General features: G+C 45.9%; 1 protein-coding gene across 1 annotated transcript in view; it reads right to left on the bottom strand.

The window, feature by feature from the left end:
- ryr2b (ryanodine receptor 2b (cardiac)) overlaps positions 1-12,173 on the bottom strand; it is a gene marked incomplete at both ends in the record, with an annotated part of 75,945 nt that overhangs the window by 17,370 nt on the left and 46,402 nt on the right. Inside the window, 20 exons of the mRNA XM_084470221.1 lie at positions 7-88; positions 288-392; positions 584-712; positions 987-1,075; positions 1,462-1,542; positions 1,876-1,949; positions 2,034-2,110; positions 2,555-2,634; positions 3,033-3,132; positions 3,431-3,484; positions 3,805-3,856; positions 4,303-4,478; positions 5,285-5,381; positions 8,246-8,358; positions 9,256-9,390; positions 10,161-10,223; positions 10,432-10,596; positions 10,823-10,912; positions 11,048-11,135; positions 11,557-11,803. Coding sequence (XP_084326347.1) covers positions 7-88; positions 288-392; positions 584-712; positions 987-1,075; positions 1,462-1,542; positions 1,876-1,949; positions 2,034-2,110; positions 2,555-2,634; positions 3,033-3,132; positions 3,431-3,484; positions 3,805-3,856; positions 4,303-4,478; positions 5,285-5,381; positions 8,246-8,358; positions 9,256-9,390; positions 10,161-10,223; positions 10,432-10,596; positions 10,823-10,912; positions 11,048-11,135; positions 11,557-11,803 — 2,097 coding nt within the window. The remainder of the gene's footprint in view (positions 1-6; positions 89-287; positions 393-583; positions 713-986; positions 1,076-1,461; positions 1,543-1,875; positions 1,950-2,033; positions 2,111-2,554; positions 2,635-3,032; positions 3,133-3,430; positions 3,485-3,804; positions 3,857-4,302; positions 4,479-5,284; positions 5,382-8,245; positions 8,359-9,255; positions 9,391-10,160; positions 10,224-10,431; positions 10,597-10,822; positions 10,913-11,047; positions 11,136-11,556; positions 11,804-12,173) is intronic.

Here is a 12,173-nt window from a genome sequence, read left to right as displayed (position 1 = left end):
GCCTACCCTCCAACAGCGACAACAGCATTACAACCATGTCCTTCTGCAGATCCATCAACTCCTTCAGCAGATTTATTTGCCTGGAATCCTGCAAACACAAATTTCCTACTATAAAATGCAGACGCTGCGTCTGTCACTCACACATAAAATGCATAACCATTGCAGAAAGCGCCACAATAAGCACTTCAAATAAATCCCTTAAGCCTGTTAGGAAATACATCAACGGGTAAACTAAAGACCGGGTTCCCAGAATGAAAGCAAAAAGGGCAGAATAAACAGCGGCAAACCTGCGAGAGCTTCATCTGCATGTGAGCGAAGACGTGGAGGAATCCCACCACGGCGTCCCACAGGCGGCTGTGGGCCAGACTCTGCTGGTTCCCCGTGCACGGACCCTGGACGCGGTTAAACGCACAAATTAGCCACATTACCTCTTGGGCATGGGCAATAGCTTCAGCTTTGCATAAATAATAATAATGATGAGGCAGAGCTGTGTGAGGAGCACGGGGCAGGGGGACATGGGCACGTTGCCAAAGCCGGGGGGGGACGGAGGCCTAATGCGAGGAAGGAGTGGCCATCGACTGACCTGTATGTACTCGGTGAGAGTATTGAAGACCTGCTTGGCCGCACTGATGGCCTTAGAGAAACTCTGCCGTCCGTGGTTATCAATCACCGCCTTCCCCGAGTAAAACCAGTAGAAATCACTGATGGACTCCTGCGGTGGGAACAGAAGGGGAGAAAATAATGTGTGCATGTGTGTGCAGGCACCGTCACCGGCTCGATGAAAACCCTGTCAAGCTGTGACACTGACATATACAGGTCTCTATAGTACAAATACAATGCAATACAAAAACACACACATCTGCAAACGCTTGCACCTGATTAATATACATAACACATGCAGTAATGTGGACTTCACCTCAGAATGATGGATTCTGAGGTGAACTTTATACTGTATGGATTTTGTATATAGATGGGGTTCCTTTTACCTGTAGCCGCAGCAGGTAGTCAACGGTGGATATGATGATGTTTACTGTGGTGTTGTTGCCGGTTTGTGTCCTTAGGTAATTCTGGAATTCTGGAATCAATCGGAAGATGGGATATAGAAAATAAACGTGAAAGAAACTTTTTGCAACGTTTCGACGATTGCATCTACTATCTACTATCTCTCTACTATACCATAAGGCCTTGAAATACTAATATAATGCTAAACACTGTATACCTAAATATTGTGAACATATTTCATCATTGCAATACTAAGATACAGTAAATGAATTAGCTGTTGAATGTGTTTATATCCATTTTTATACACTGTCAATGGCAATATTTGCAGAGCACATTAAATATTAACAGTTTATATGTGTCACATAAATATTAACAATATGGTGTTGTTATTATAAATCAATTATTGATACATGGATGCAGGGGAATACACACACACACACACATACAAACATAAACAACCTGAGTTGTGTCCTTCACAGAGCAGCTGCAGGAAACGAAACAGATCACAGGTCAATTCTTCATCCGGCATGACCTTCTCCCCTGGTAGAGAACGGGGGAGATAGTGTGAGTCCTCGTGTGCGGGCGACGCGTACAGATGTGTGTGTGTGCACACACAGGCGTGTGTGAGGGGGCAGCTGCATGTGTGAGCACAGGACGCATGTGTGTGTGCATGTGACCACCAAAAGATTGAGGACAGAATAGGGGGGACTAGATAAGGCAGCGGGGGGAGAGGATGGAAGTACGATACAAAGAGGCAGTGATGAGCACATTGATTGAAAGCAGACGATTGCTGTGGATTTAGTGCCCGCCTCAGAAAGGGGTGTCTCTCTATCCGTGGTGTTCCTCCTCCACATTACCATATGAATGGCCTACCTGAGCTATCGTCCACAGTCATCCCTAATCCTTCCGCTTTGTTCTGCCTCTCGAATGCATTCAGGTCCAGCACACTAGGCGAGAGAAGACCATGAGACACACACGCGCACAATATCTCCATCGCTACCGTGCAGGGGCAGCTGTCGGATCCGTCTCACCTGCAGGACTGCATGAGGGCCGCCATGCTCTTGAAGAAGCCCACGTCCCGCCTCTCTCGAAGATACTCCAGCATTTTCTGTCACGTGAAACGACAAACATAAAAGAAACAAACAAACTTGGAAAACATTTACTGTGGTGGGCAGAGGCTCAAAAATGATATGTGACTACGGGGGGGGGGGGGGGGGGGGGGGGATATCTTGGTATTTCAATCTTAGTGCCTTCTGATAGGTTGTGAAACATTATTATTGTTTTGGTCCAAGGGCAAGGGCATTTTTGTTATGTTTTATATCATATTGATGTTGAATAAAATGTAAATGTGAAAAAGAGTAAAATACTTATTTATTACCAATATACAGCCATTGGCTATTGTAACAGATTATTTATTCTTGGTAAATATTACCAAGTATTACGGGGGTCAAAAACTGACTGTACTATGTGCAATAGGACATTTGTTTATTGGCCAGGCACACGACAATAGGATTTGATTAATTTGTCATATCTGTGCTTCTGGTAGCCATACTTGCTGCACAGTCGTATTCCCTCCATTCAGGATGGAAATACCCAGCTTGAGAGTGGACGAAACCATGGAGTCCATCTCTCCTGTGGATATGAAATGAGGAAACACATTTATAGCCGTGACTCATAATAATTACAGCCTTGCAAAAAAGACGTCCGGTTTCGTGGAACAAAAGCACCGGGCGTGACCAGAGCTAGACGTACAGCTGGAGTGCATTAATGCAGCCCAGCCCACCCATCAACACTCTATGAGGCACTTAAACATGGGTTTTGTGCGGTGCTAAAATAAATTCAGTTTCACATTCGTCCTGGCTTCACCAGATCCAATATATATATATATTTATTTTTCTGTTCCAAACACAAACAAGGTAAAATCCCTTTCAGATCTCCACCCGGGAAGCCGGCACGTGTATTTAGTTGAAGCTGGGCTGAGCAGGAACATAGGCCATTCATCCAGTTCTGAGAGTCCCTTAAAAGCTCACCTTTACTGGCACTGATGGTCTGCAGCACCATCTCTGCAGCGCCGCGGTCGTGGAGCCTGGCCTGTTGATACAGCAGCTTCTGCTTCTCCATCTCCTTCTCCTGTACTAGCGCACGCGCACACACACACACACACACACACACACACACACACACACACACACACACACACACACACACACACACACACACACACATACACACATACACACACACCAACCCGTCACATCCACTCATACGCACTGAGTTCATCACTATGCCATCACCGTAATGGCACATGCACGTTAGGCTGAAGAGTGAAAATACCTCGGCTGGGATGTTTTGTTTGCGTGTTTAAAGTGTAAAAGTGCACACTGCATCCTGAGGCACTTGCTGCAGTGCTGCCCAGAGAAGGACTCACTTCAAAGGTTTTCATTTCCTCGTTTTCATCCTCGTCCTCCTTTCTCTGACAACTCTTGAGGAGAGGAGCGGGCGGGGGTTACCAAGAAAAATATCAAATATCATGCAAACAAACATAAATAAACAAACACGAAAGCCTTGCTGGGGATTTTCCACGGGCAAAGAGGAGTAACAGCATGACATATTGCATTTCCACTGTAATGACGATGAAGCAATATTGCTTGACTCACTGCTATTATCCAGTCTCCATATTCACCATTGCAGAGGAACAGGCACAGAAAGCATTCGGAATGCGAGGACACTTTATTCGCGTTCAAATCAGTAGCACAAATCCATAGTGATTATCCAAGCAGTCTCCGACAATGTGAATCTTACCTTGGCCATAATTGTGGCATAGGACATATACAGCGTGTCGTTCCCGGGTTTACTGTTAGACAAAAAAATAAGAGGCGAAAACAATGAGTTGTGTCAGCCCAGTGGAGCGTGGCATCGTTGTGTCATTACTGGGAACGCCCAGAACAATATCAATTAAGGTCTTTTCAAGGTGATTCCACAGGGGACCAGGGGGCATGTCACACACACACACACACACACACACATACCCACGCACGCACACACACACACACACACACACACACCTACCCACGCACACACACACACACACACACCCTGAGAAGCCAACTTATCACATGAGCGGGGAACGAGGCATCAGGCTCCCATCGCAATTGCATATCGACGTTCCTCTGGTGTGTTTTAAATGGCAATAAAAAGGGGCTCTTATTGCATACCATCGCTAATGACGAATACAACACACGCACGCACTATCATTTTCGGTTCCACACTTGCTAACCCTGCACACATAGTGACACACACCTTCCTTCTGTCAGGGCGCTCTGGCTGAAGAGTGTAATGAGTTGTCGGAGGGGATCGATTGGCTGGGCACATTCCTCCACCCCCTTCTGCTTCCTCTTCTCCTCCTTCTCCCCCTCCTCCTCCTCCTCCTCCTCCTCCTCACTGCTGGCTCCGCAGTGCTTCATCACTCCCCTCCTCTGCAGTCAGAAGACACCATTAAGCCTTTTCATGTGTGCTCTTTATTAATGTTTTCGCTACGGCTGCGTGCCACACTCCCTGTTGCTCACCTTTAAACACGGGCCGACTGTAGTGTGTGTGTGTGTGTGTGTGGGTGAGTGCACGCAAACGCACACACACGCTCAAATTTGCACACTTGCACTAAAAGTCCCCCCCTATCAGCTTTGGCGCTATGCGTGCTAACTTCTGCCATCGATTAAAAGTTTTTGAATTATTTTTCCCCCTTGACTCTTATTTCCTAGAAACGATAAGAATTATCAAGCCTGCTTGATCCACGCCCACGCCCTCACTTCAGGAAGTGAGCCCTGTAGAAGGCACTCCTGCCTGCGAGACCTCAGCGCACACATACATGCGCACGCACGCACAGCCCACCCATCTTCATTAAGGAACGTAATTCACGGTAAAGTTTGGCTTTTCTCTGCAAGGGCTCGACGACGACAAGCAATTAGATGCACAAGGCCGTGCCGTTCATCACGACTGAGCTATTACAACCCACTCATGCATTAGCTGTTACATTAAAACAGGACTAGGCTGCAACACCCTCCCACCAGGCTAACAAGAACACCATTTGCAAGATGCACAGAAGTTGAAGCAAGTTGAATACACAAGTGCAATTCATCCGTCCATATATGCACACATATTTTATATATGAATATATTCACACACACACACACACACACACACGATCACACAGAGATCCACGTTGAAAGTGTTCACATCAAGTGTTTTTCCCCCATAACTCAACCGAGTGCTGGGTCCGACTTACTGCTAAACCCTCCACAAGGTTTTCCTCAAAGCTGTGATCCTCAGCTGATATCCAGGACTTGTGGTAGCCCTGGAGGAAGAGGTTGACGGCTCTGTGCCTGGGGGGGGGGGGGGGGGGGTACAATCAGGGGATATATATAATCAGAGACCACTAGATCACTCCCAGTACACCCACTAAGATACAATGTCTGGGGTACGACTGATTATAGGGATTGGTGCTCTGAAGCATCTGAATACAATGTGGGTTAAACATGGCAACGTGTGCATGTAAATACAGCAATAGCGACACGTTTAGAAAGCAATTCTCAAGGCGGTTAATGTATTCCAAACTGAAACGATTTGAATATGTACAATAGGACTCGGCCTGGCTGGCCTCATTTGTCAGTGAATTGTGAACACTGACATGTCTGTAACGAGGCACTTAGAACACTTAGGCTAGCAGCCCGAGAAAAACAAAGCCATCCATATGCCGGGCTTAATTTAGGATACAGGGGGGCCGTGAAAGGAGGCTCAGATTAAGGAATCTATGGCTTGTTTATAAGGGCGCACTCACACCAGGCAAAGTTGCCCTGTACCGTACTCAAGTACGACACTGTACTTGAGTACGGATGGCGTGCTCACACTAGCCAAACGATCTAGCCAAACGTACTTGGGCACGGTACAGATGGTCTAGTGTGAGTGCGCCCTTAGTTAAGGTATACTCCTCGAGTCCATTACGGAGTCTGCTAGAGCAAACACACTTTAGTTATACGAGCCCCATGAAATGCTTATGCCTTACGTTTGATGTAGCAATGCTGACTATGATCGATTTGCTCATTAGCTTTTTGTGTGTACAGTTTGTTTGTGTGATGTTCTTGGTTCTGTTACTCCACTGCCCTCAGGTCTGGTGGACAACAACATTATTGGGTTTTCAACACAGTACAGCCATAATAATTAATGTAAATGCTTAAAATATGGTGACTTTACCAAAATGACAAGCAGTGTAGACAGCATTTGTGGTTCATATTTGCCATTTTCTGCTGTGAGCTCACATGTATCAATACAACTGCTATTAGCTTGTGATTAAATGTGATTTTTAAATTAACAATTATAATCAAGACGTGGATGGAATAAGTCATGTTTATCTTGAACAATTATGAATTAAACAAGGTTTTGTGTTTTATGTATCTGTGTATGTGTGTATGTATGTATGTATGTATGTATGTATGTATGTATGTATGTATGTATGTATGTATGTGTATGTGTGTATGTGTGTATTGGTGGAGGTGGGTTTTGTGTAGGGGGGAGATTGACGGGACTAAGTTTGGGACATGCTAGATAGGGTTGTGTTCAATCTATGAAACCTGCTGCAAGTCTAATGGAACACACACACACACACACACACAGTAGTAGTGTATTTCCGAATCGAATGGCCTTTCAGTAGCGAAGCTCTTTTATTGATCAAGAGTGTGAGCTACACAAAAGCTACACACAAGCTACACGCCAGGCCAGTGTTTCTGAGGCAAAAATTGCGGCCAAACTTTTCTTCTGCGGCCTGAAACCAAACCAACTATGGATGAGTCAAAGCTCATTTATAGTGGGCCTGCGTGAACTGCGTGTTCACGCAGACCTGTGTGTGGTGCACACCTCTGAAACTCTGGCACTCACACGCACAGAGAGAGGCTGTGTGAACTGCATGTCCACAACAATGGTGTACGGCCAGACGGCGCCTATGAAACACCATGGTGGTGTGTGCCTCGCTGGATGGTCCACGCACTAAAGGCAGGGCACTCCACGACGGCTGTAACAGCCGCCTAAGGGACGCCAACGCCCTACACGGACACACTGTGTGTGGACCATCCACCATGGCACTGCCTTGGTTGGTGGATAGGATCATCGCGTACACACACACACACACACACACACACACATATATATATAGATCGACAGGCACACTCTCTCGACACCTGCTTTTTTGTTATTATGTGTTTGTTTTTGTTTTATTTCTTTTTGATACCAAATTGTTCTTGGAGTGCTGATAGCAGAGATCTCAGCTTATTATCCCCCCCAGCCTATCTATTTCGTTGACAGTGTTATTGATCACTGGGATAGCAATGACTTGGAATAAAGTTGGTTCAATGCAAAAAGAAAAGAGGAATTTCTTTGATGTAAAAAACTTTTTCTGAGCGGCCGTAGCTTAGCTTGATACATTTCTATGGGGGCCGGTATCAGAGTAGGGAAGCTTTACACACACACACACACACACACACACACACACACACACACACACACACACAGGTAGGAGGAAGGTAGAGCAAAGGTTCACACTTTTTTTTTTTCGTTCTTCTACCATGTTTACTTTCCACCTACAGTTCTCACCATTTTATTGGCCTCGGGTTCAGGGGCATGTAACATGTAACATAAATGTGTATGGGAGTGCACAGCACACTCTTTTAAATCTGTTCTTTAACATCTTCACATAAAACATTTTATATGCAAGGCCTTGAAAAAGCTTGACCTATTGGCCCTTACATAACTATCCATAAGCAGGAATGAATACAACAATTAATCAATAATTTCCAAATGATACAAATATAAATATAATTACCTCTGAAAGACTTTCAGTAAACACTGCTCGAACACAAATAAACCCTATGATAATCACCCCCTTTTAGTGAACAATAGATAAACATTTAGAACTACATTTTCAAAGCTGATAATTTATTCTCGACTGAAATTATTTGAATATGCACAATGGGACTTGGTCCCATGTGGCTCCATTTGTTAGTAAATTGTGACCGTGTCTGTAGCAAAGGCACCTAAAACACTTAAAAAGCAAAACAAAGCCGTCCACATGCCTTAATCAAATGACCGGCCATACTTGCTCTAAACAGTGGCTGGGTGGGGAGGCCGCTAACTGTTTTAGAACCAAGAAGAAGCCACTCCAGTGAATACGGTGGGGTCTGGGGTCCTGAGATCTGACCTGGGCAGGTTGTACAGGGGGGCCATCCTGAGGCAGGCCACCACCGCTCTCTTCCTCTGCTTGGACAGAACCGTGTGCCACGCGGCTCTCCTGCTGCTCTGCGGGTGTGCCACCTGGAGAAGAGCCAAGCGGCGGCGGGGAACGGTGAGCGAACGCACACAAATACTTTAATCCTTCCTCCACAGAAAGGCGTACCAAACAGCTGCTCTTCAGCACAGGTGGGGGCTGATCTTGCATGCTTCCTTTTTTTGGCCCGCAACCCCAACGTTGTGGATTTCTGTGCATCTGCTTTCCCACACATTGTTTGAACCCCATCAACAGCTACACGCAGGGATGCCAAGAGGGGGGACAGGGGGGGGGGCAGGGCCCGGGCATGACAAAGGGCTCGTAAAAACACCCACAAAAAAACACGAAACAAGAAGGCGGAGCAAGGAGGCCACGGGCCCATGGCCTCTGTCTTTCATGCCTGCTACGTGCCACATTTCTACTGTTTATGTACCGTAGGCCCTACGTAGTGAGTAGAAACTAACTAACCCGCAATGTTCTTATGCGGCTCTGCAGCAGCTATGATAATAAAAATCAGGAAACCTATGTATATAACCGTCCTACTGCTAATAGCTAATAACTAAATATATTGTTTTAAACTTAAATTTTAATTGCTAAAAAATATGGATCTGTCTGCACGTCACATCAACGTCCCAGGGAACACATCGCACTGAACGAATGGCTGTTTATATATACACAGCACCTTTATGAGAATAATTTCATAAAAAATCAATATAACGCTGCACCATCAAATATCAATATAGCTCATAAGTCTGCAATCTCCCACGGGGGAAGACTGATAACGCGGATGAGCTCAATCTGCATATCAGGTGACCATTATGTGGGGAACCCGACCCACAGGTCAACGGCCAACACAGATACTATGTGTCGTTCTCCTTGGTTCTCGTTGGTTCGTGCACTAGTAGTGCATAGTCCTTTAACGTTCCCCTCTCTCTGAAGCCTACCTGGTCCAGGTAGTAAAGCACGCGGGCGATGTGCAGGATCCTCGTCGCATTGCTCTGGACGTCTGTGCTGTCCTTATGCGGCGGCCCTATGGGCTCGCAATAGAGGTCCTTCTGCCACTGGCCCACTGTGGAGTCCTGCTGAGATAATATAGGCGTAAATGGTAAATGCACTGTATTTATATAGCGCTTTTCTAACCACTGCTTTATAATTATTGCCCAACATTGACACCCGTTCATACACACATCATTCACACACCACGGCGGGGTCAGCCATGCAAGGCTTGTCAGGAGCAGTCGGGGTTAGGTGTCTTGCTCAGGGACAAGTTAGCTAGGAGGAGCCGGGGATTGGACTAGCAACCTTCCAGTTGCCAGTCAACCCTCCTGAGCCATCCGAGTCTGATATTTGGAAGACAAAGTGTTAATGGAAAACAGGCCAGTGGATTATTATCATTACAGTCAAGTAGGTCTGACTACTGGAACACATGATTGGAAGAATGGTAAACATCTTGAAGTTGAATTAAATAGTGTCCACACTAAAGTGGCCTCGGACAAATGTAGTGCTCTCAAATAGTCCAAGCCTGAAATGAATGGATATGTAAATTATGGTGACGGCTTTTGTGTATTATGTTTAAAACATTTTGTCAGTATCACTGAAATAAAATAGAAGTTAGAAGAAGTTAAGTAATTCTAAGCAATGCAAAAGAAGCCAGCCTGCGCTGTAGATATGTAAATGTAAACAAGTTTGCTATGTGGTGTGCGTTGTTTTCCCTACGTCTTGTTGCTGTATTATCAAGGGTCATTTTTGATGCTAACTAAATCCAACTGTCAAGGCATTCGATTACGAGCAGAAGATGGGAGCTTTGGTTTTGTTATTTTGTTTTTTGTCAATCAAGGAATGCCTTTACCCGGCTCTGAAGTTGTACTAGACCATTACAGATATGCTCTAGAATCTCAACGTCTGCATCTCTCTGTGGAGGACACAGAAACAAACAAAAACATTTAAAAAAATACATGTGAAAACAACGAGGAAAAGATCCACTCATCGGAGCATTTATGTCTTTTTTAATTTGTTTTAAATTGGCTCTCTCGGCAGCCTGATCTGGGATTGCCCATGCATTGCACAATGCTTTGGGACGGCATAAGTGAAGGGGGACATGAGCACCATTTATTTTCTACCTGATGGAGGTGGCTCTTGGCCAGTGCGATAAGGCTCTGGTCGTCTGGAGAGCAGAAACGCAGGCCTACAGGGAGCAGTCTTTTCACGGCAGCAACAATGAGAGAGGTGTGTGCGGAATAGCGATCCCCCTTCCTCTTTGACTTCCTGTTCTCATGGTCCATGGGCTGAAAATTGAAAAACCCATGAAGCGGATGATCAGCCTACTTGTTAAACGACTGAAGGGGTGATTCTCGCCGTCACAACGGATGAGAAGAGCCAATGTCATTGGAAACGCAGACTTATTATTACTACCCGCCATAGGTTGTGACGGGAGTTCAACCATGGCTTTACTTCAGCAACATTCAGGGCAGTGATCAAACTTGACATGCGGATTGTGCTTTTACTGCTAACCTTGGACATCTTGTCATTGCTGTTGACCAGGAAGGCTGAGTTGTTGATTTCATTCTGGACCACGTAGTTCTGTTCCTCCCACTTGAAATTCTGTTGTGTTGTACATAACGTGTGTGTGAGTTTGTTGTTGTCGCTGTTGAGAGGATACACTTTTTCACCAAAACAACCTTTTTTTTCTGTCCCCCCCCACCCCCCCCACCCCCCCCAACCTCCACACACACTCACATGAGACTTGGCCCAAAAGGTAAAGATGTCAGCCACCATGCCAAACAACTGCTGGGCCTCTGGGTCGCACTCCTTCAACCAGCTGGCCCTGAAACAACCAAACATGCCAACAATGCTATAGAGATTTATTGCATGAACGCTTAATAGGAACCATGGGAAATGATTACATACCCAATCTCCACTGCATATTATTTGTCAACGTCCGGCAAAAACCTAGTTCCTTCCAAAATGTAATTATAGTTGATAATTTCTTAGTTATTATTACGATAATTTATTAATGCTCAGCTGTTTTCACCGGGGGGACAGATTGCTTACATGAATACTTAAGCGCTGAAATATTTACACAAATATTTGTCTTTATTCATATTTCAAACCTTTTGGCTGGTATGACATCAATCAACCCTCCCAATCAATAGTGTACGATCCCGAGGGCTCCGCTTGTGATATCGACTCACAGGGTGAGACACGTATGCATGCATGGCCTGGGCCTCTGGGCCTGGTGTCCTCACCGCTTGGCGTCCACGAAGGGGATCAGCAGCAGGTAGAAGGCGTACAGGTCCCGCACCAGCACCATGAACTTCTCCTGGATGCGCAGCTCGGCCTCGGAGCGGTTGCTGTGCGACGCCGCGTCCGTCTTCATGCGCTCCTCCTCCTGCAGGATGCTCTCCGCCCGCTTCCTCAGCTTCTCCATCAGTGGCAGGAAGTGGCTCTTCAGGAGGGCGGGGCAGGCCTCGCAGATGATCGGCTGGGCGAAGACTAGGGAGACGCGCCGATGGTGTGTGAGTGTAGTGCGGGGTCAGATTGGGTTGATATCAACTGCACTGGGCAGTGTTTAAGGCGATGTTTATGGTGTCTAAGGCCCATAGAACCTAAAGTTGCTGAAGGTAAGATTTGATTAATTGATTCGTGGGGATAGCCGAAGAGAGCAGAAGAGAGCATGATGTTTTAAACTAAACAACCCGAAAAACGTCCTCTCTCTCTCTCTCTCTCTCTGCCTTCTCCCTCCCAATATTTCTCTGCCATTGACAAGTGTTGCATTTCAGTAATTAGCCAAGAGCGTTCAGAACCTAAATTGGCTCATGCAGAGGCAGGCGCCATCAACACATATTGTCACGGCGCACGTCAC

This window comes from Micromesistius poutassou (assembly GCF_964030765.1).
Source record: "Micromesistius poutassou genome assembly, chromosome: 7".
In the NCBI taxonomy this organism is placed as follows: domain Eukaryota; kingdom Metazoa; phylum Chordata; class Actinopteri; order Gadiformes; family Gadidae; genus Micromesistius; species Micromesistius poutassou.
This window is presented reverse-complemented; position numbering and strand designations above follow the sequence as displayed.